The sequence below is a fragment of the Hippoglossus hippoglossus genome, chromosome 1 (genome assembly GCF_009819705.1).
Source record: "Hippoglossus hippoglossus isolate fHipHip1 chromosome 1, fHipHip1.pri, whole genome shotgun sequence".
Taxonomy (NCBI): Eukaryota; Metazoa; Chordata; class Actinopteri; order Pleuronectiformes; family Pleuronectidae; genus Hippoglossus; species Hippoglossus hippoglossus.
Window position 1 is genome coordinate 316,766 of NC_047151.1, and position 24,196 is coordinate 340,961.

At 43.3% G+C, this 24,196-nt stretch overlaps 1 protein-coding gene and 1 pseudogene across 1 annotated transcript in view; both read right to left on the reverse strand.

Moving 5' to 3' along the window:
- Positions 1-878: 878 nt before the first annotated feature.
- On the reverse strand, positions 879-3,063 carry LOC117770940 (annotated as a pseudogene).
- An 18,407-nt stretch (positions 3,064-21,470) lies between these two features.
- wdr17 (WD repeat domain 17) overlaps positions 21,471-24,196 on the reverse strand; it is a 43,473-nt gene continuing 40,747 nt past the window's right edge. Inside the window, 4 exon segments of the mRNA XM_034603036.1 lie at positions 21,471-21,710; positions 21,796-21,893; positions 22,259-22,326; positions 23,617-23,715. Of these exon segments, the coding sequence (XP_034458927.1) occupies positions 21,591-21,710; positions 21,796-21,893; positions 22,259-22,326; positions 23,617-23,715 (385 nt within the window). The 3' untranslated portion in view covers positions 21,471-21,590.

Here is a 24,196-nt window from a genome sequence, read left to right on the forward strand (position 1 = left end):
CCTGGAAGCTGCATTTTGGATGAGCTGAAGTGAGGAGAGATATTTTGTGCTGCAGACGGAGAAAAGGGAGTTGCGAATAATCTAACCGTGTTAATATAAATGCATGAATGATTAGCCTAGGTTTTTGGCAGAGAGAAAAGGCTTAATTTTAGAAATCTTCTGGAGTTGAAAGAAGCATGACTGTGTGATAGATTTTATGTGGCTGTTCAAAGTGAGGTTGTTGTCAAATATAACACCAAGGTTTCTACACTGAGGAGTAATGAGATGGGAGTAAGGACCTAGCATGTTTGTGAGTTCGGTGTGTGAGGAGTTGGTAGCAATCTGATGTATTTCTGTCTTTTTTGGGTTCAGCTGAAGGAAATTATGTGCCATCCAGTTTTGAATATCTGTAAAACAGTTTAGAAGTGAAGGATTTCAGATACATTAGGTTATGTGTGATATGCTTGAGGGAATGAATAAAATGTGCAATGAAGTGTTGAATTAAGTATTTAGATCCTTTAAATTAGTAAAAGTACATAAGAATCAACAAAACATAAGAAATGAAATACTGTAGAGCAACTGTATTCAGAAAGTTTCATTGTTTCACTATGGCCATCAGCCTTAACCGACTAAATTTAAAGCAGCACATGATATTACAAACTTAGTGCAGCATCAGGTGTTATAGTTCAGCAAAAACTCTTGAACAAACCACACAGTGCAGAAAATTATATTACTCAGCAATTTGCCTAAATGTCTAGATTTCCAGAAGGACATTCAACACATAATTGTCTTTATTATAGCTGTGAACATACGTCTTCTGATGCCTCTGGACACATCTTTAGTGATGTTCCTGGAATCAACGGGTTTATTACGGGTCTTTCAACATCATACACCCTCCTTCAGGTGACCCAGCTGTGGCTGATCAGACCCCAGCTTGTGTCAAGATGGCTACTCTGACTCCATGGCTCTCCTCTTTTGAGCCACAGCCATCTTGAGGCTCTCTCTGCCTGCTTTGGTGGTACTGCAGGTGGCTCTCCTCTTCCTCTCTCCTTCGATGCCCAAACTGCTGAAGGCTCTTGCTAGAGAACGGGCCGAAAAGAACCCCTGCACCCAACTTCCACTGGGAGACACCTTGCTCTCCATCCAGCCTGCTTACAGTTGCTGACCAGTCCCGCGTATTTGGAGCGCTTCCTTTCAAAGGCTTCTTCCAACTGATCTTACAATGACTGTCAGCTCCAGCAGCACAGCTTGTTTGGCGGACTCAGACACAAGGACAATGTCTGGTCGCAGGGTGGTGGCTGCGATGTGGCTGGGGAACTCCAGCTGCCACCTGAGGTCTACTAACGGCTGCCAGTCCCTTGCCGAGGTCAGGATACCTGCAGATGATGGCCTCTTGGTGGGGTTTGGCTGCTCTCCAAGTCTGACAAAGACGATGGACTTCTTGGAGGGTCGGCACTGCCTCGCCCACTCAAGTCCTGTGCTGATGGCTTCAGAGATGTTCTTCAGGACCTGATCATGCCTCCATCTGTACCGTCCCTCTCCAAGTGCTTTTGTGCAGCAGCTGAGGATGTGTTCCAGGGTCCCTCGCTTGAAACACAGTGGGCATGCTGGTGACTCTGCTATGCCCCATGCATGTAGATTTGATGGGCTTGGAAGCACATCATAAACTGCCTGGATGAGAAGTTTGATGCGGTGAGGCTCGGCTTTCCAGAGTTCGCTCCAGGTCACTTTCCTCTCAACCGCATTCTCCCATCTTATCCAAGCTCCCTGTTGCTTCATCCCCACCGCCTTGCTGGATCTCATCTCCTCCACTGCTGCTCTCACCTCCTCCTGAACTAGACGGCACCCTTCCTTCCCTCTGATGATGTTTTTTTGGGGAGTCGGAAGGGATCCTAACCCAGCTCGGCCTCGTTTGACCACTCCCACCAGCCTCCTGTGGCGTAGCCTTGCCTCAGCTTCCTGAACAGCCTCCTCTGCCCTCCACTTCCTGCCAGTCCTCACTTAGATCCCTGCGTTGGCTTGCTGACCTTCCTCTCCTTGCTGACCTTCCTCTCCAAGTTCTCAACAGTTGACAATGGGACTGCATAGATGGAGGGGCCACAGAATTCTGGGAAGAATGCCATACTGGTAAATCCAGGCTTTGAACTTCCCAGGTAGGCCAGACCTGTCCACAGCTTTTAGCCAACCATCCACCTCAGTGCAGGTCGACTGGATGGATGTTGTGTCCCTCAGAGAGCTGTCAAAAACTTTGCCCAAGCTCTTGACTGGCTTATCTGTGAGGGTTGGGATGGCTGTGCCTGCGATTTTAAATAGGAACTTGTCCTCAACCTTGCCTTTTCTCAGCACCATGGATCTTGATTTGGCTGGTTTGCAGCGCATCCTGGCCCACTCCAACAGCTTTTCGAGCCCCTGAAGAATCCACAGTCCGCAGCCTTGGACTGATTCTGTGGTGACTGTGAGGTCATCCATGAATGCCCTGATAGGTGGTTGCCATTGAGCGGATTTCATTCTGGGCCATCTGCACTCTGGTTCAGCGGACTTTGTGAGCATGTTCATGGCTAGGGAGAGTGCCAGCCTGATGTTATTGCTCCCAAAAAGACCCTCATCCTGAAATTGATCTTGCTGGGGACATGATATGACCAGTTTCCAATTGCGCTTTTGCCCCAACAGCTCCTTGGTGAACTTGAAGGGGTTGGCGATAAAGGCTGCTCGTTGCCGGGCCCTTTTGCACCGCCGCCTCCGATGCCACACGGCCCGGCGGAGGACCCTGATCTTCTTTCGAAGGATACACATCAGCTGGGCCAAGCCAATGCGCTCCTTCTCTCCTGCTTCCTTGTACTGGGTCTTCAGTGCTTTCATCTCCTGCCTGAGGTTGTGGATCGCCGCGGCTCTATGGTTCCTTGTGTAAGGTGTTGCGGAACCTTTCTTTTCCTCCTCTCAGAACCGTTCAGCAGAGATGCTGGTAATGCTGGTGGTCATGGCTTGTAGCTTCCCATCGGCCTCTACCTTCACCGTTGCCTCCAGAATTTGGTCAACATCGTCATCAAACTGTTTCCAATGTGCAGTCATGTTAGCTGGATGCCATTTGATCCACCTCCTGGTGGATTTGCTGCTAGAGGGGTTAGTTTGCAACACTTGGAGGTTCCAGGCTCTATGGGGTTGTCTCCTGGCCTGGCTCCTCCTGCGTCTCACCAGGTTGAACACCTGTGCGTTGTGCTGCTCCTGCTCCCACTATACACTTCATCCTTGCTTGGTCGATCTTCAAGCCGCGATTGTTCTTGCAGACTTTGCCACATATACACTGTTCACTCGTAATCGTTGTCTGGGTTTGTTAGCATTATGTCCTTCCGACTGGACTGCTCATCCTCCCCCCCTCTCGGACACCCCTGGGGGTGTTTTTCCATTGGGTTAATCGTAGCTTTGTTTGGGAGTCCTCCTCACAGACAACACAGATTCTGCCCTGGTTGCCGTCTCTCAGAGCTGTCACTGTCTTTCCAGTAGTCACCACACTTTTCATGGTTGTCATCCAGTGTTTCCTGGCTGTCACTGATGACTCAGGGTGTAACCTGTGAACATACATCTTCTGATTCCTCTGGACACATCTTTAGTGATGTTCCTGCAATTAAAGCGTATTTAACTACATTTTAATCTTTTTTAGTTCAACTAACTTAAATTTTTAGTCTAGCGTTTTTATATTGTGAACTGTTCGCTGAAACTTTAAACCTCTGGAATGTCTATTTTTTCATCCCACTCCTTATCTGCGTCACACTCTCACATACACACACAGACACACAGTCAGCTGACTCACACAGCTACTTTTAAATCACAGAAACAACTTCAGCCTTCACTCCTAACTTAACTCCTATCTCCTTTATTTATTACTTAAAGTTATTTTAATAATAGCAATGTATAATTAGAGGCGCCCTCTGATTAGTGACTGCAAAATTTTCTGAGTTACAGTCTAAACTTTCATGCAATGGATTACTTTTTTGTAGTCTCACTGGTAACCAGTTTAGAAGTTTATCCTTGCTCATAGTCGTGGGTTGCCTCACGAGTATAAATACTAGGTGTGCCAACTACACTGTTGCTCACTGAACCATTTCTTTGAGCCCTAAGCGGTTCAGTATATGAACTACTTTTGCGTTCTATCCCTACCAATACAGATGCAGTCAGGCTGTATCTCACTCGACCGTTACTTGGTTTCAGCTGCAGCTATTCAATCATGCGCTTTTTTCATATGCCATCCTTGGCATACACTCACACTCTGTACTGCCAACCTTGGCATACACTCATTAACTCTACACACTTTATTAGGTCAGATTCATTTCACAGGACTCAAGTCAAATTTGCTAAAACACACAATAGTGTTCACCCTGTTTTTTTTTTTCTTCACTGTTTGCGGCCTCTTGCCCTGGTTGGGAACTGTTTTATTTGAGTGGACCCCCCTGCAAGCCTCTCTTAGTTATCAATCAATTCACTATCAAATATCTATTCATTATTTATTGAACAAAATATTAAGGTTCTTTTCTGGAGAGTGTTAGACGCTACTTGTAACGTTTCATTTTGAACTGGACCCGAAAGCAGACATAGAGAGGGATGAGTTCGTGAGTGAAAAAAGATTATTTCAATGAAGAGCTGAGGCAGGCAGATAACTAGCTGGTGGCTGGCTGAGACTGAGCAGATTATCCTGTGAGCTGGCCCAGAAGAAAAATAGTGTTAGATGGTTTCACGAGAAGCATACAAAAATAGAATCCACTAGACATGTAGATCGGCCGAGAGTGTGTACCACTGAGGAGACTGAAAAATCTGGTGAAGAGTGAAGAGAAGACCGGGGTTCTTGTAGGGCTGCTGATTGGGAGATCGAAACCAGGTGGGGAACTTTTGCCAGGTGCCAGGACTGCCACTTTCACACATACACACGGGGAGAGGAACACAAAAAATAGGGAAACACAGGACTAACAGTCTGAGCCGTGACAGGACCCCTCCCTCAACGGGCGCTTCCTGGCACCTCAGGCTTGTCAGGATGGGCCCAGTATAGGTCCTTGATGAGAGAAGGGTCCAGGATAAGGCTGCATGGATCCATGAGCATCCCTCCGGACCGTATCCTTTCCAGTCAGCTAGGAATTGGAACCCCCGGCCCTTTCGCCAGACATCATCGATGACTCTGGTGGGTGCAGGGGGAGTGGCCGGAGGGCTTAGTGGACTGTTCGTGATCGGTTCCAGCAGAGAAACATGAAACGTGAGAGGGATCTTCATGGAAGAAGGCAATTTTAATCTGATGGCAGAGGGGTTAATAGGGAAAGCCAATTTTCGAGAATTAACCTGAAGAGGTAGATCTCTAGAGGACAGCCACACCTTCTGACCGAGTTGATAGGCTGGAGCGGGGGCACGGTGACGGTCAGCAAGGCGTTGGTTCCGGGCAGAAAAGCGGACCAAGTCTCTTTCCAGACCTGCTGGCAACGGCGGAGGTTGGCCTGAACAGATGGCACTGCCGCATCCTCCTCCCGGACAGGGAACAAGGGGAGTTGATAGCCCAGACAAGCCATAAAAGGGGATACACCTGTGGCAGAACTGGTGAGGGAGTTGTGTGCGTACTCGACCCAGGGCAGCTGACTGCTTCAGGAAGCAGGATGATGGGCACAGACGCAACGAAGGGCTGACTCGAGTTCCTGGTTAGCCCGCTCCGTCTGACCGTTGGTTTGTGGGTAATATCCAGAGGAGCTGTAGCCCCCAGCGCCCGATAAAAGGCCTTCCATACTTGTGAAAATTGTGGGCTGATACAATGACCGATGGGATACCATGAAGCTGGAAAACATGGAGGGTGAGGAGATCCGCAGTTTCTGTGGCTTAGGGTAACTTAGGGAGAGGGACAAAGTGGACAGCCTTGGAGAACCAGTCAACAATGGTTAATATAATGGTGTTACCTTGGGATGGTGGCAGACCAGTTACAAAATCCACAGCTATGTGAGACCAGGGTCTGCTGGGTACATGTAGGGTGCACTGGAGACCAGCTGGAGGCTGATTGGAAGCCTTGCTGTGGGCACAGATGGAGCAAGCGGACACAAAGGCACGGGTGTCCTAAGACACCAGAGCCTCTGCCGGATGAAGGTGAGAGCATCAGGCTTAGTGTTGCGGGTTCCGGGACGTTAGGTAAGGGTGAAGTTGAAATGGCCTAGAAACAAGGCCCAGCGGGCCTGGCGAGAATTCAACCGTTTAGCTGAGCGCAGGTAGGAAAGGGTCTTGTGGTCAGTCCATACGATGAATGGCTGCTCGGCTCCCTCCAGCCAATGTCGCCACTCCTCCAGAGCCAACACCACCGCCAGGAGTTCCCAATTACCTACATTATAATTTTTCTCTGCAGGGGAGAGACGATGGGAGAAAAAGGCAACGGAATGCAGTTTGTGATCTTTGGGGGAGCGGGACCGCTCTTACCCCAGTATCAGAGGCATCTACATCAACCACAAACTGCAGCTTGGGGTCAGGATGAATCAGCACAGGTGCACGAGTCAAAAGTTGCTTAAGAGTGAGAAAAGCTGTCTCTACCTTGGGAGTCCAAGGAAGTCAGTTTGGCGAGGGGTATGCCACCCAGCTGTAGTTCCTGATGAAGCTTCTGTAGAAATTGGCAAAGCCCAGGAAGCGCTGTAATTGCCTGAGGGTAGTGGGAGTAAGCCGCTCTGCCACAGCCTGAACCTTGACGGGCTCTGTCTTCACCAGCCACTGCTCGATATTGAAAGCAAGGAAGCTCACAGATGTTACATGAAATTCACATTTTTCTGCCTTTGCATACAGCTTGTTCTCCCAGAGGTGGTGTACTAACCATATGTGCTGAATGTGTTCCTCCATGTTCCGGGAGAAGATCAGGATATCGTCGAGGTAGACGAAGAGGAAACGGTTCAGCATGTCACGGAGGACATCATTGACAAGGGCCTGGAAAAAAGCTGGGCTGTTAGTGAGTCCGAAGGGCATGACCTGTTATTTGAAGTGACCCAGGGGGCAGTTGAAGGCTGTTTTCCACTTGTCCCCTCTATGGATCCGGATAAGGTTGTAGGTGTTCCTAAGGTCCAGTTTGGAGAAGACTGTGGCTTGGTTTAGAGGCACCAAGGCTGGGTCGATTAGAGGGAGAGGGTATTTATTTTTTACCATTTTCCTTGAGTCCTCTAAAATCAATGCAAGGAGTGTCTTGTCCTTCTTTGCCACAAAGAAAAACCCTGTGCCTAGAGGTGAGAAGGAAGGGCTTATGGAACTGGCTGCCAGCGAGTCGTTAATATATTTCTCAATGGCCTCTCTCAGGAGACGTTGCACAGGCGTAGGGGTAGGGGGCGCCAGGGAGCAAGTCAATGCGCAAACATAAGGCCTGTGAGGAGGCAGAGTTTGAGCTTTAATTTTAGAAAAAACCACAGCAAGGTCGTGATACTCTGGGGAAACGAGCGTGATGTCAGGGGCACTGGTGTGGATACTGGGATACTGGGCTTGACCAGACTGTAGGCAGTGCGAATAACAAAAGGGCCTGTTGTTACTGAACAGTAGGACCATTCAATATGGGGGGTTATGTTTCCTAAGCCAGGGCTGAACAAGCACAATAGGGGCATGAGGTGAGGGAATGACCAGAAATCCGATTCTTTCCCGGTGATTGCCTGACAAAATAAGATTCACTTTGTCAGTCTGGTGAGTGACTTGGGCCAACAGTCTACCATCAAGGGCATATACCTTGCGTGGAGAGGGAGTGGCCTCTTGGGTGACTAGGATGTTATTTGATCCCAGTGGGTGCTGAGCTGGGCGACGTTAGTTGCCGGGTCCATAGTTGGCCAGATTGTTCTGTTACGTTTTGTTTTAAAACTGGACCCAAAAGCAGACAGGGAAAGGCATTGGTTAGTGAGTGAAACAAAAGTCTCTTAATTAAAGCACTGAGGCAGGCAGTTTACAAGCTGGTGGCTGGTTGAGACTGACCAGGCGTACCTGTGAGCTTGAGACAGGCGTAGAAGAAAAAAGGAAGCATTAGAAGTTTGCACTGGAAACATACAAAATAGCTTTCAATAGGAAAAGGTTAAGTCGGCTGAGAGTGTGTACCACAGAGGAGGAACAATTCGGCCATGAGTGTTTGGGAAGACCTGGGTTCTTGTAGGGCTGCTGATGAGGTGATTGACACCATGTGTGGAACTCGCGCCAGGTATCAACAAATAAATAGAAGTAACATGTTATTATCATTTGACTTTTCCTTGCTCTTCAATGTTCAAACCCTAAATAGTGAAGTTAAGTCCAAGCACCACCTACTAATGCGCACCCTTTTTAACTGATTTTCAATGGATCTACTAAATTACTCCACTTCACTGAAATAGTCAACTGAAATCATCATCATTGCTGAATTAAAGGTCCAGTGTGTACGATTTAGGTGAAAGGGACCTATAGGCAAACATTTATATAGAATAATCCTGGTGATGTTTTCACTAACATGGGATAATTACCCTAGAATCTGGAGTGTGTCCTCTCTATTGAGGCCATCATGTTTTTTACAGTAGTTCAAATTGGACAAACTTAACACCTTTTAAGTATTATGACAACTGAAGGCTACCACAGGTTCTCTTTCATGTTTGGAGGGGGAGGGTGAGGTGACGGGTATTCAGCTGCAACATGCAAGTTCACCACTAGATCTCACTAAATTGTATACACTGAACCTTTAACAGAAATATTGATAACACTTTAAAAAGATTACATAATAACGTAGCAGAGATAGACAACTATGTGTATCAGTGGTTGATCTAGAGCAGGGGTCAGCAACCTTAGGCACGCGTGCCTATGATGGCACCATAATCATTGGCACTCAGGCGATTTCTTATTAAAGAAATGTTCAAAGGTTTTGCCGTCACGCAGCCTGTATTATTTGGCTTTATTGATGTAAACACCTCCCAGCCACTAGGTGCCAGTAATGCACCATAGGCTGGTTGCCAATCGCCATTAAATAATAATAAGAAGAAGCCTCTCTGCCGGCGCTGCTCGCATTTTCCCACATGAATCTCAGTGAAGTGCAGTCATTCAGGTGTATTGATGATGGCAACCCCGCCAGCTAAAAAACCTAAGGCACGGGCATTTCAGCTCTCATGGGCAGAAGACTACGGCTTTGTTTTTCATAAGGACCGTGCTGTGTGCACGTTATGTTTTGAAAATGTTGTTTGTCGAATGTCCAGTGTTAAGCGCCACTTTGAGACAAAGCACGAAAGAAGTTTCAAAGATCAGGCAGACAAGGGAGAATCAATCAAACGTGCAGTGTCCAGGTATGGGAAGCGAGCCAACTCTCTCAAAGTCTTTGCCACTGCCAAAAACCATGCAACTGAAGCAAGCTTTCACAATTCTGAATATGAGTGTGGTTGGTGGGGTTAATGACAACCTATTATTGCAATCATAATGAGATAAACATGTTTCTTTAAAGTGTTGTTCTATATATAGCCAATATGGATGGAATAAAATGACATGTCTGTTGGAAATATTAATGTGGTTCAATAATGTCAATAATATGGCACACTAATTAACAATTAAAATGTCACATCGACACTTATTGTCAAAAAGGTTGCCGACCCCTGATCTGGAGTTATGAGATCCTCTATAGGATTTATGATGCCTGTGTAAGGAAGATGCCAGCCTGTCTGTGTGTCGAGATAAGGCAAACCTTGAAAGTCTGTGGGGGGACCGAGGTGACGCAGGCTAATATCTTTTTTTCATTCCAGAACGTATAATACTTTGAAGCATCTGCTGTACTCTAAGCTTTTAGGTTTGGCTATCTGCATGTACTTTATACCAAGAATCTTCTCTATTATGACATGGATCTCTGAGGCTCATCAAGTAATTCCTTTATTCAGCCATCATCAACATTATCATCAGACAACTGTACAGAAGATATTTCTTCATCAATTAACTGGCGTCACAAACAAGATTCCAATAGAGATGGACACTGGGTAAGTAAAGAAATTGTCTTATTTTCCTATGTCTTGCCTCTTGACAAAATAGTAACGAAATGTTTGAAAAAAGAAATTCATCTGGCTCACCTTTGGCTGATAAATAAAAGAAAAGACTGTGGTGTGTTAGGAACCCCCACAGCATTACAAGATACAGAGACAGTGGCAGAGAAAGAGGGATGAGAATCTATGCCAGTTAAATAGTTTAGTATGTGAGTTTTTATCGTGTATATCATCTGCTCAAGTCCGATACAGAGATAGTGGCAGAGAAATGTGCAATCAGAACAAAGAGACCCCACAACTCACCTACAAGTTTGAAATTCACAATCAGAACCAAAACCAAATACTCATAAGCCTCAAGTTGCATTGAATTTATGATCTTTGTATTTTGTGTTGTTGATGCTGCTCTATATCAACGTAATGGAATCCGACAGCTCAAAATCGGCAAAGCAACAGGAATTTAATGGACCTAAAACTCCAACACATCTAAAAACCAGAATCAAGCAAATAATTCAAGAAAGACCTAGCACAAAGAATAACTATATCCATCTCGCAGCATTACGGACGAGTGACATCACAGTATATGTTTATAGCAATGGGACCAATTACTTCACACATCAGTGGGATACTAACCTCCACTTACAATTTTTTGTAAATGGTCTCAAGTGCGCTCGATGTGCCTGACAGTTCATTGCAGCAATTTTACACACATCTAATAATGGCCGATCCTGTATCTTGCTGGCTGATTGTGATAATAATGGCGGATCCTGTATCGTGTTGGCATCTGATAGTGGTGGTGGACCACGATCGACCACATGTGGCTCTCTCTGAGGTTTCTACGTTCTTTTTACCCTGTTAAAAGGTTTTTTTTGTTGTAGTTTTTCCTTACTCTTGTTGAGGGTTAAGGGCAGAGGATGTCACACCTTGTTAAAGCCCTATGAGACAAATTGTGATTTGTGAATATGGGCTATACAAATACAATTTGATTGATTGATTGATTGATTGATCCACACTATATCAAAACTCGAGTCGTTATATAACCTTTTCGTTTTAGTATTTTAACGTCATGTGTCTTTTACAATTGAAGGTTCTTAGGGTAAAAGTTATCTTGCGCAAGCACAAATAAAGCTGTTGGCTTCAATGTTAATGATGAGTCAGATCAATAATCTGGCTAAAATTCACCTCCTCATGTCTGCATCGCCACTTTCCTATCTCCAAAATGTTCTTATGCATTGGGTTTAATTTTGAGTACAAGTACGCACATTCTCCCATCAACTTTGTTTTTGTAGATCCCAACGTTTGCATCAGGGGTCTGAAAGATGCGTATACAATGGTTATAAATGAGGCCCCTGAGCTTTAGTTTGCCAGGAAGCATGGACGATGTCGGACACAGTAGTTTTCTCTGGCCCTCTCCCTAACACAACAGGTGATGACATGTTTAGCCGCATGTTGTCTTTTAACCGCTAGCTGTCGAGGTGGTGTACTGTAAATGGTGTGGGCTTTGTAGATAATAAAACTTTTTGGAGGAAACCTGGTCTTGTTAGGAGAGACGGCGTTCATCCCACTTGGGATGGAGCATCTCTCTTATCTAGGAATATTACTCAGTTTATTAAATGACAACCCAGAGTTGGGACCAGGACGCAGAGCTGCAGTGCTACACACTTCTCTGCGCTCCCTCTGGATCAGTCGCACAACCACAAACCTATAGAGATTGTGTCTGTCCACCGTCCCGTTACATTATTTAATTCAAACAATAACAGAGGGAGAATTCCACACAAAAATCTAATACAAATTAACACAACCTCTGCAACAACTCAGGAAACAAAGACTTTTAAATGTGGTCTTTTAAACATAAGATTATCATCAAAGGCTATTTTAGTTAATGAAATAGTCTCAGATCATAAAATAGATTTATTGTCCCTCACTGAGACGTGGCTGCATCCTGATGAATATGTCAGTCTAAATGAATCTACTCCCCCCAGTCATGTAAATACACACGTTCCTAGAGAATTTGGTCGAGGAGGTGGAGTTGCTGCTATTTTTAACTCCAGTCTATCAATTAATCCTAAACCTAAACTAAGCTACAACTCATTTGAATGTCTTGTTCTTAGTCTTCCACACCCATCCAAGAAACACCAACAGCCAATCATATTTGCTGTAGTTTACCGTGCCCCTGGGGCTTATTCTGAATTTTTAACAGAATTCCCTGAGTTTTTATCAAACCTAGTCCTAAAGACCGATAAAATTATTATTGTTGGTGACTTTAATATTCATGTTGACAATAATAAAGATAGCCTTAGCGTAGCATTTATTTCAGTACTAGACTCAATTGGTTTCAGTCAGTGTGTACACCAACCTACTCATTGTTGTAACCACACACTTGACCTTATATTATCATACGGTGTCAAAATTGAACATCTAACGGTACTTCCGCGCAATCCAATTCTATCAGACCATAATTTAATAACCTTCGATTTTTCACTATCAGAATATATGCCACTAATAATGAACTCATTTTCTAGATGTTTACCTGATAGTGCTGTAGCTAAATTTAAGGAAATAATTCCGATTACATTTAAACCCGTACTATCCGTCGATATAACCAACAAATTCTTTAAAAACCCTAGCTCCACTGAGATTGACCATCTCGTCGATAGCTCTGTAGACTCATTACGATTAACATTAGACTCAATAGCGCCTCTAAAAAAGAAACGTGTAAAACATAGTAAATTAGCTCCCTGGTATAATTCCAAGACACATGAATTAAAACAAGTATCAAGAAAACTAGAAAGGAAGTGGCGCTCCAGCAACCGTGTTGAATATCTCCTAGACTGGAAGAGTAGTGTTAAAGCATATAAGAAGGCCCTCCACAAAGCAAGAGCTGCCTACTATTCGAAACTAATAGAAGAGAATAAAAACAACCCCAGGTTTCTCTTCAGCACTGTAGCCAGGCTGACAGAGAGTCACACCTCCACCGAACCCAGTATTCCTCGATCCCTAAATAGCAATATCTTTATGAATTTCTTTAATGATAAAATTCGAACTATTAGAAATCAAATCAAACATCTCCTGCCCTCAATTGGCACTAATACCCCATCAAGAACAGAAATCTCAGAAACGGCCAAGAATCCTACCGATTATTTAGACAGCTTCTCTCTGATCACCCTTGATCAGCTGACCAAATTAATCTCATGTTCTAAACCAACAACTTGTATCTCAGACCCCATTCCTACAAAATTACTTAAAGAAATTCTGCCCCTAATTGATAGTTCGTTACTGAACACAATAAATCTGTCATTATCATCAGGATATGTACCACAGTCCTTTAAAATAGCTGTAATCAAACCCCTTCTCAAAAAACCCACCCTAGACCCAGAGGTTTTAGCCAATTACAGACCAATATCTAACCTCCCCTTCCTGTCTAAAATCCTAGAAAAAGTTGTAGCCAATCAGCTGTGTGAGTTTCTCCAGGAAAATAATATATATGAAGACTTTCAGTCAGGGTTTAGAGCTAATCATAGTACAGAGACAGCCTTGGCAAAAGTCACTAATGACCTTCTAATAGCTTCAGATCAGGGGTTTGTGTCTGTCCTCGTTCTGTTAGATCTTAGTGCAGCATTCAACACTATTGACCATCACATTTTATTACAGAGACTAGAACAGTTAATTAGCATTAAAGGAACCGCCCTAAACTGGTTTAAATCCTATTTTTCTGATCGCTCCCAATTCGTGCAAATTAATGATGAGTCATCTGTGCGCACCAAAGTTAACCATGGTGTTCCACAGGGCTCTGTGCTCGGCCCAATTTTGTTCTCATTATATATGCTTCCACTCGGAAACATTATCAGGACACACTCGGTAAATTTCCACTGCTATGCGGATGACACCCAGTTATACTTGTCAATAAAACCTGAACAAAGTAATCAAATAACTAAACTCCAAGCATCTCTCAAGGACATAAAAACCTGGATGACCCGCAATTTTCTCTTATTAAACTCAGATAAAACAGAGGTTCTAATACTTGGCCCTAAACACCTTAGAGACACATTATCTAATGATATAGCTGCGCTAGACGACATTGCCCTTGCTTCCAATGAAACAGTCAGGAACTTGGGAGTGATCTTCGATCCTGATTTATCCTTTAATTCACACTTAAAACAAATTCCTGGGACTGGTTTTTTCCACTTGCGTAATATCTCCAAAATCAGACATGTCCTTTCTCAAAAAGATGCAGAAAAACTAGTCCACGCCTTTGTTACATCCAGACTTGATTATTGTAATTCCTTATTATCAGGCTCCAGCAGTAAGTCGTTAAAGACTCTGCAGCTTGTCCAAAATGCTGCAGCACGTGTCCTGACAAGAACCAAGAAAAGAGACCACATTTCTCCTGTGTTAGCTTCGCTACACTGGCTTCCGGTTAAATCTAGAATAGAATTTAAAATTCTCCTCCTCACCTTCAAGGCCCTTAATAATATGGCACCATTATATCTTAAAGAGCTGTTAGTACCTTATCAACCCACTAGAGCACTGCGCTCCCAGAATTCAGGCTTACTTGTCGTCCCTAAAGTCTCTAAAAGTAGAGTAGGAGTCAGAGCTTTCAGCTATCAAGCTCTTCTCCTATGGAATCATCTCCCACTTTCAGTTCGGGAGGCAGACACCATCTGTACGTTTAAGAGTAGGCTTAAAACCTTCCTTTACGATAAAGCTTATAGTTAGAGCTGGTCCAGGCTTGTCTTAGACCTGCTCTTAGTTATGCTGCTATAGGTCTAGAAGGTCGGGGGACACATGACACACGGAGCTTCTCTTTCCAGCTTCTCCTTCCTCTTCTCAACCGTTATCACATCAAAGAAATTCATATCTCGTCAATGCATATTACTGACTTGACTTCTTCCCCGGAGTCCCTTTGCCTTATCGTCCACAGATCCAGGGCCGCAGCTGTGGCCACATCGTGGATTATGATCTGTGGATCGCGTATCAGAGATCGTAATGGTGGATCCAGTATGACGGATTCTGTATCGTGCTGGCTGATCGTGATAATAATGGCGGATCCTTTATCATGTTGGCATCTGATAATGGGGGTGGACCACGATTGAGGTGGCAGCTGATGATGGATCCTAATGGCGGCAGTGGATAATGACTGTGGACTATAGTGGCATCCGATCTTGATTGTGGATCATGATCGTGGTGGCTGCTGACCATGGACTATGATTGCAGCAGGACTGCTCGATACATAGTATTTCTCCTCAGATACCTGACCATTACTGACAATAATCCATCAATTCATTGACCTTCAGTTATGCTTCAAAATGTTTACCCTAATCAATGCTGCTAAAACCTTTATCTTGATGTTCTCCATTACACGTGGCATCCATTGCACTTCTCTCCATCCTGAGAGAGGGATCCCTCACATGTGGCTCTCTCTGAGGTTTCTACGTTCTTTTTACCCTGTTAAAAGGGTTTTTTAGTAGTTTTTCCTTACTCTTGTTGAGGGTTAAAGGCAGAGGATGTCACACCTTGTTAAAGCCCTATGAGACAAATTGTGATTTGTGAATATGGGCTATACAAATAAAATTTGATTGATTGATTGATTGATCTCTTACCTTTGCTTATCGATGCTTCTTGATTTTGATGTATTGATCCTCATTGTGGCCCATGTGACGTTTTTTTCAAGTTTCCCTAGCAACTTGAAATGAAATGAAAACACAGGAGCAATGCAGAGACGTGAAGGAAAAAGAAAAGACAGATGTTGCAATTGTGGAAGACTGGGGCATTGTGCCAAGGACTGAACAAAGTTCAGATCTAATGATTATAATCCACAACAGTCTTATGATCAACAGAAGCATGGTCACAATCAGAAAAAACAATCCTATGCTCAGCCACAACAACAATCTTGTGCGTCATAACAATAAGTGTCATATCAAGCAAATCGCGCTTGCACTTCGTCCTTCGGGCCCTCTCCTCACACAATGACTGATCCATTTGGAAATCAAAACAATGCATAGAGGTGCCAGACAGAAATCAGTACCTCTGATTTGTTACAAATTCCTCTAAAATTTTGTTGTCTAATTCACCCAGAGAAGATCCGGTAACAAATGTTTTAAATGGTCAAAGAGTTTCTATGTTGCGAAGCAACACTTTCTACAATTGGAAAAATGTTGTAGCTTGCCAACCTTCAAAAGTTACTACTATAGGTGTTGCTTGGTATCCCAATACTAGAACCCATTTCAATACTAATTCGGGCGAATATCGATAATCGCTCCCTTGAACGGTCAGTTTTAATGTTTTTAACTCACCAGTAAATCTTTTAGGCAGGGATGACTTGTGCGCTTTAAATGCTGTGATTCACTGTACTCCTCGTGGTTTGTTTTTGGAAAATAAGTGTTTCAATTCTTACAAACATCTAATTTGAATTTTTGGCATGTTCAATCTCAGAAACTCTCTAACTTGTTGTCATTAAACAATTTTCAATCATTGGCTAAAACAGCACACCTATTTTCCCAACTCCTAAACCCAATGGCGCTTCATTTAAGATCTTAGAGCAGTGCAATAGGGAAAGATCTAGGACTGTTATTACTAGGTTTGCCCTCCAAAGAAGCACTCTCCCATAATCACTAAAAATTGTTCGACAAACTTTTGGTACTTGATCATAAATGCATTCTGTTCAAATGATTTAAGAATACCCTACCTACAGTAACACTCTGGTACAGAGAGATTTTCTGTGTTTTGCCTCACGAAAGGATAAGTGCGGTGCTTAGGGGTAACAAGGGGTCATTTCTTAAGATCTGGAGCCCCATCCTAGAGTATTTACCATCAGAGCTCAAACATACACTGTTAAAAGGCCAATACCCTTCTGAGTGGAAGCAAATTATGCCTAGTGCCACATAAATCATAACCTTATAGTTCTTAAATCCCTTTTTACCATTCTATATCAATGAGAGTTAAAGGACAATAAACTTTTCGTGATACTATCACCGTCAATACTATTGTCTTTTATGTTTGTTTGTTTGGTTTTTTCCTTCTTCCTTTCAATCATATTTCTTTTCTACTGGCATATTTAAACAATGCATGTTATTTTAAGTCAAACGTACTTTTTTATTGGTTATATTTTTTTGTATCATCCTGACACTGTCACTTCCCCTAGGCCTGATTTGAAAGAAACTCTTATTCAAAACTCTGATGCCATTTTCTTTTGTGATGGTTCAGCGATGAGGTGACTACAGAGACAAGGATAGTAGAAGCACACGTGCTGCCTCGTGGCACTTTAGCACACCAAGCAGAACTGTACGCATTTACACATGCCTGCATTTTGACTGAGGGACAGTCAGCTACTAACTACACTGATTCCAGATATGCTTTTGGTGTCACCCATGATTTTGGCTCTATGTGGAAACTCAAAAGTTTTGTAACGTCTTTGGGCAAACAGATCCAACATGCAGCTCTCATATCTAATCTGTTTAAAGCAATCCTTTTACCCAAACAATTTGCAGTTGTGGAATTTGCAGCACACACAGGTGGTACTGATTCAGTCTCACAAGGTTATGCATTAGCAGACCATACTGCTAAATAAGCAGTGCTTAACCCATCCTGTATAATATTTCAATGTCCAAGATTACCTACAGAGTCAGACCTGTGGCTCTGTCTTAATGGCCGACATGTTTGTCGTAGTTTATTTAGTACTTTGGATCATGTGCCATAGGGTTAGGGTGATGAAGGCATGGACCAAAGTTTCAGCACCAGAGGAGGAGAGTGATGGGCGGCAATGTTTTTAGGTGGAAAAAGTCAGTTCCGGTGATTTGGTTAACGTGGTGTTCAAAGGAGAGGTTGCTGCCAAACATAAGTCAGAGGTTGTGGATGTGTGGGGAGGGAGACAGAGTAGAGTTGTCAATGGTGAGGCAGAAGTTTTGGGATTTGGGACCGATGATGATTAACAATGTTAGATATATCACAGTTTAGTTTGAGGAAGTTGGTTTGCATCCATGATTTAATGTCAGTGAGGCAGTTGGTCAGAGTGGAGTGAGTAGCAGTGGTGATGGATTCAGTGGAGATGTAGAGCTGGACGTCATCGGCGTAGCAGTGGAAGTGGAGACCATGTTGACGTGTGATATTACCAAGAGGGAGCAAGTAGAGGATGAACAGCAGAGGACCAAGCACCGAACCCTGGGGGACGCCTTGGGACAGAGGAGTAGTGGATGAGGTGCAGTTGTTGATACTGATGAACAGTTGTCTGTTTGTAAGATATGATTTATGCCAGGAGAGAGCAGTACCAGTGGTGTTGAGGTAGGATTCAAAGCAGGAAAGAAGAATGTTGTCAAAAGCTGCAGTGAGGTCAAGGAGAATGAGGATGTTGAGGTGACCAGAGTCTGAGGAGAGGAGGAGGTCGTTTGTGACTTTGAGGAGGGCTGTTTCTGTGCTGTGCTGTGAGCGGAAACCGGATTGAAATAGCAGAACAGATCGTTGGAGACGAAGTGGACTTTGAGTTGTGAGGCGACAACACGTTGGAAAACGGGGGGGGGGGTGGGGCAGGTGGAGCAATGGACAGGGCGGGGGAGGTGTTCAGGTTGCTGTAAATGGTATTAATTATTTTGGGGAAAAATGAAATGTAAGAGTTGCACTTGTTCCCTGTGAAGGATTTGGCGGTGTTGTCCCTGGGTTTGAGGAGTTTGTTTATTGTGGAGAAGAGAGCCTTGGGGTTGGAGGAGCCAGAGTGTATGAGGTGTGAGTAGTAGGTGGGCAAGAGAGGCTGAAAGAGTTGTGTGGGAGATAGATTTGAGATTTCTAAAGGATATATTGCGCTAGTCCGGGCTAGGGATGTCAATGTCCATGGTGATTGCCAGGCGGTCAGAGATATTGAGGTTGAGGCTGGAGAGATGAATTGTGGGGAAGTGAATTTTCCTTTTTCGGTGAACTATCCCTCTGACAAGTTGCAACATCTTCTGTCCTTAACCCTCAACAAGAGTACGGAAAAACTAAAAACACTATTAACATTGAAAAAAATTATGTGGCCGCAGCTGCAGTCCTGGATCTGCAAACGATAAAGAACAAGGACTCCGGGGAAGAAGTCAAGTAAAATGTATTGATGAGATATTAATGTGACAAAGAGTGAGAAGAGCAAAGAGAAGCTCCATGTGTCATGTGTCCCCAGCATTCTAGACTTATAGCAGCATAACTAAGAGCAGGTCCAAGACAAGCCTGGACCGGCTCTAACTATAAGCTTTATCAAAAAGGAAGGTTTTATGCCTACTCTTAAACATAGAGAGGGTGTCTTCCTCCCTACCTGGCACTGGGAGATGATTCCAAAGGAGACAAGCTTGATAGCTGAAAGCTCTGGATCCTACTCGACTTTTAGAGACTTTAAGGATGACAAGTAAGCCTGAATTCTGGAAGCGCAGTGCTCTGGTGTGGTGATATGGTACTATGAGCTCTTTAAGGTTTGATAGTGCCATATTATAAAGGGCCTTTTAAGTGAGGAGGAACATTTTAAATTGTATTCTAAATGTAACAGGAAGCCAGTGTAGTGAAGCTAATACAGGAGAAATGTGGTCTCTTTTCCTAATTCTTTTCAGGACACATGCTGCAGCATTTTGGACCTACTGCTTTAGCCTGAAAATATTTTTTCCTGATTTGCATCTGCATCTGTTAGAAGCGCCATCAGACATCCCCACTCGCTCACAGTGTGAATCCAGCAGAGGATCCCCTGCTGGGTTCACACATCAACTTCTCCTGGATTTATATGGACTTTATACTAGGAGGCCAGGTGGATAAAGTCTAAAAGCAGCTTATAACTGGGTTATTTGACCGGGATTTAGTGGACAACTCTGAGTACAGATGTGAACGTACACTCAGATCGGATAGTGACCTGATTACACCAGACCACATTCGGAGGTGGTCTGGGCCACTGTTATGACTCTGAGTCATACTGTGTGCAAGTTTGTGTGATTTATGCTGTTGTTCTCCCTCCCTGCCTAAGGGTGGTGGTATTCACTCTGTTTTGTGTTTTTCCTGTGTGTGGAGTTTCAGGTCGAGGCTGGTGACTGGAGTGGAGACTGATGGAGCTCACTTTGAAAGCTCACCTGCCGATGCCGGTTGGCCTTCGCCTTTATCCTGGCTCCCAACACGACCATGCCAACTTCGCTGTAACCAATCCAATTTGTGCTGTCCTCTGTTTTGAAAGCCTGTAAATAATATTCTAAAGAGCAGTCCCGTTAGCTGCAGGGGTGAGAAGCCCTGTTTGTTTTTGCAATATTTTCTCCTGTTTATGTTAGTTAGGTAGGTAAGATCTCTGTATTTTCTTTTCTTTACTTTTGGTTGAAAAAGGTTTGATAGTTGATATTATAGATGGTTTTATTTTTTAGTTTTTTAGCTGTGCTCTCCCTGACACCCATTTTACCTGATTTATAAAGTAAATCATTTGTTTGGACTGCAATCTACTGTGGCACTGGTCATCCTTGGGAGTGAGGAAAAAGGGTAGCCACATTTTATGCTATGCTCAGGTTTCCCCTAGTTCGGGCGTAACGTTATATGTCCACATTCTTTTAACAGTGAGAATGCAAATCCGTCCTGGGCCACATATGAAAGAACGATTACTCAAGTGACGTTCTCTGAGCTGTTGCAGTTTCACTAGGAATCGAACATATTTTTTCCCTTCTCCTTAATTTGTATGAAACCACCGATATCAACACTGATCACCACACAATGGTAAAGTGAGAGAGGAAGAAGAGAGAAAGAGAGGAAACAGGAAAAATACAACATTTTCATGCACATATTTGTCATAATGACTTTGGCTTATACCTCATTGGGCTGCAAACAGTTTAAATGATTGAAGTGCGTCTTTGATAGAACTGCTAACGTCTCAAATAGACATGTTAGATGTGACACAGAACTCCAGCCAGACACTGCATGGTGCCAAAAGTGGTGGGACACTGGTATTTTATAATTGTGCCATATGATTCCTTACTAAAAATGTCCATCTGAAATAGAGAGCTGTCAAATATACTGTAGTGAGGTAAAAAAGACTATATTTCCCTTTAAAAATAAAGTGGAGTGGAAAGTAGCATTAAATGAAAAATACTCCAGTACTTTTCAGCAGGCTATTGGACTCTGCTTCAGGGTTGTTGTGGCATGGAGGTGGAGGGGGGCTCTTGATTTGAGGTGGGACATAAAAAGCAATGAATGCAGATTGGGTAGAGCAGTCGTCCTCTAACAAGAGGGTCTGCAGTTCGAACTAACAACTTCTTGTTTGCTCTACCCCCTCAGCCACAGCCAGCCCATTTATTACGTGCATCTCAGTATGAGTGTAACACAATTAAACAGAGTCTCTCCTCTAAATATACAGAGGTTGGTTTATTCCATTATTTAGTTTTTACAACAAGAGAAGACAGTGCTTTAGATTAATACCCAATATACAGATACTCATACATTGAAGAGTTGTTACCTACCAAAACCACAAGCTTGTTGGAAACACAATCATCCTCACAAAAGAATTGTTTGTTGATGTCACCATGTTTGTTGACCCAGTCAATTCTAAAATGAAGTTAGTCGCTTAACTGATGCACAAAAATCTTTATTTTCCGCCATTTTCATTTTCTTTTCCACTTCCACACTTCATCCTTTATTTTCCTTTCTTCCAGTCTGTAAATGATTCCCTTGTAATGTCCTCCTTATGAGCTAGAAGGGGTTAATGCGGAGTCCTGTTCCCAGTGGGGAGAATGGATTGACTTTTGCCCACATAAGTGCATCATTAAGGGAGATTGCCGATTTACCATCTTCCAACAAAAACACTGGACCCTGCACAATAAAAAAAGAGAATTATGTGAAAAGTCACAAGTTATGAAGATCTATGTCCAACATATGTAAAAAAGAGAACACACACCTGTATTCTCTGCCCGGTGAAACAGGACAGTTGAACATCAGAGTGGCTCGGCAGATTGGAGCCTGTCACATAATCAGCTCCACACAGGACTAATGCAGCTGAGACAAGGGTGCATGATTTACTGGTTAATGATTACATATAGTATGTATTTACTACCAACAGCTTTGACTGGAGCTTAGTGAGGTAATGCTTAATTCTGTCTCCTCTGCTCTTTCATTCATTTTTCATTCCAAGAAGATGTACAGTGGCCAATCACTTATCAACATACTCATTCACCCACTTTAGCTGCACCTAAAGCTTGCTGAATCAAGCTGATAATGCTGAAGCCAACATCAGAGCAGCATTAACATCCTGGCTTAGTCCTGGATGAAGTCTACATCAAATCCCAAAACATATTTTATGAACACGGCATTATTTCCTCATAACTGGGTTTTCCTGATGAAGCATTGTATGTTGTTCCTACCAGAGTCTGTTGGCTGGATTCTTCTATCCAGGCAATTAAACTCCTCTCTTTGACACTCTGATGGAGGACTGTTGCAGACAGACGGACAGACAGACATTTTTAAGCACTCATGCTGTGTCCAAGATCACACAATACCTCTTACTCACTATATAGAGATTTCTATGACGACAGCCATTAGCTACATTTTAGTTTTTTTGCTATATTACAGTGCAGCAGAACCCTCAAATACTCTGCACTCAGGATCAGGATCAGCCAGACCAAACTTCATCACAACCAGTGCAAATACATAGAACAGACTCATGCTCAGACACCAGGCTCTGACCCAACATAGATGGGAAGAACATTTTCCATAGGGACAGAACACAAGACTCCGGTGACACAAGGAGGCAAACTCTGTCTTTGCACTGATAATCTCTGGTGCTCACTTTGAGTCGAGGTGGAAGAACAATTTTTAAATGTTAAGATGTCAACCATATAATCTGTCCAGTTAATTTACTGGTGCGTTTGTTACATCCATCAGATAAAAATAAAAAAATGCACATCAGAAATCATCTGATGTCATCAGCAGTCACATGGGTGTTGCAGTGGGGGCGGAGCCCCGGGGCCTGTGTGTGTGTGCGCTATCTGGGAGCACACACACACACACACACACACACACACACACACACACACACACACACACACGCCTGCTCCTGGTATTTCATGATGTCCTGATACGATGATGATTTAAAAAATTAACGTGAACGTGACGTTCACTCACGTTTATCGTGACGTTCACTCACGTTTATCGTAACGTTCACTCATGTTCACGTTCATCATATGAAAACTGATTCGTTAAGTTCACCGTTCGTGAAAAATATGCGCGACATGCACAACACTGTACAGAGCCACTGCAGAGGGACTGATGAGCCGCAGGTTGCCGACCCCTGGCCTAGAGGGATCTTTTCTAAATTTGTTATCATTTGTCACTTGGACTAAAAGATGAAGTCATTAGATTTCAGTGGTCAAATGTAAAGGTCACAGTGACCTTATATATGAAACTGGAAACAAATATGTAGAAATATGTTGATGGAAAACTGCAATGATTGGTGGAAGCAAACAACCGCAGTACGCTAATTCTAGTCTATATTTTGTCAGTGGCAAGAAGAACATATGTAGTTTTTGTTGTACAATCTTGTGTTGCATAATAATGATCAGACCTTCCCAATTTTCCTCTACACACTTTGGCCCTACTTTTGTTAAATTCAGTCTTTGTTTTATTATTTTGTTGTTTTTTTCATGGGTTTTTAATAACATTAATCTGTAATATGTAAGGCTATTTGTGTTGGTGTGTGTGTCTGTGTGTGTAAGTAACCTACTTGCTGTTACTTTGTGTGCAGGCTCGCCAGGCATCAAGTTCCAAGGACAACTTTTCAATCTTCAGAGGAACACACACCTCCCTCCGTTTCAACAGCTGACTGAGATAAAGAAAGAAAAACATGCTAGTTAGTCTAACTATCTTATCTAAGATTAAGACTAATTAGTACTAATTATCATTGAAAAAAACATTTTCTTGAAGACTCATATATCTAACATGGTGAAGTAAAGATCACAAAGTACAAATAAAGATCCTAGATGTATATATGCCAACTGTGTAACAAGGCGCAGGACTCATTCGATAGAGCTTTGTGGACAGTATTATAATGACCAAATTCTCTAGCTGGTTCAGAGGAGTGTAATTAACTGGGCAGTGGAGACATGCATCACAGCAAGACAACACAATTCTGTCTACTGGTCAACCTTCAGAAGAGTCTTTGTACCATCACATCAAAGATAAATCTAAAACAATAGGTTGTGGATTGAGCTAAACAAAGGGTGTATGTGTGAACAAAGGGCGAATTCAATTTAGGGGGTCATGGACAGTCTAATTTACAATACAAAGGGTTCCTATCTGTCCGT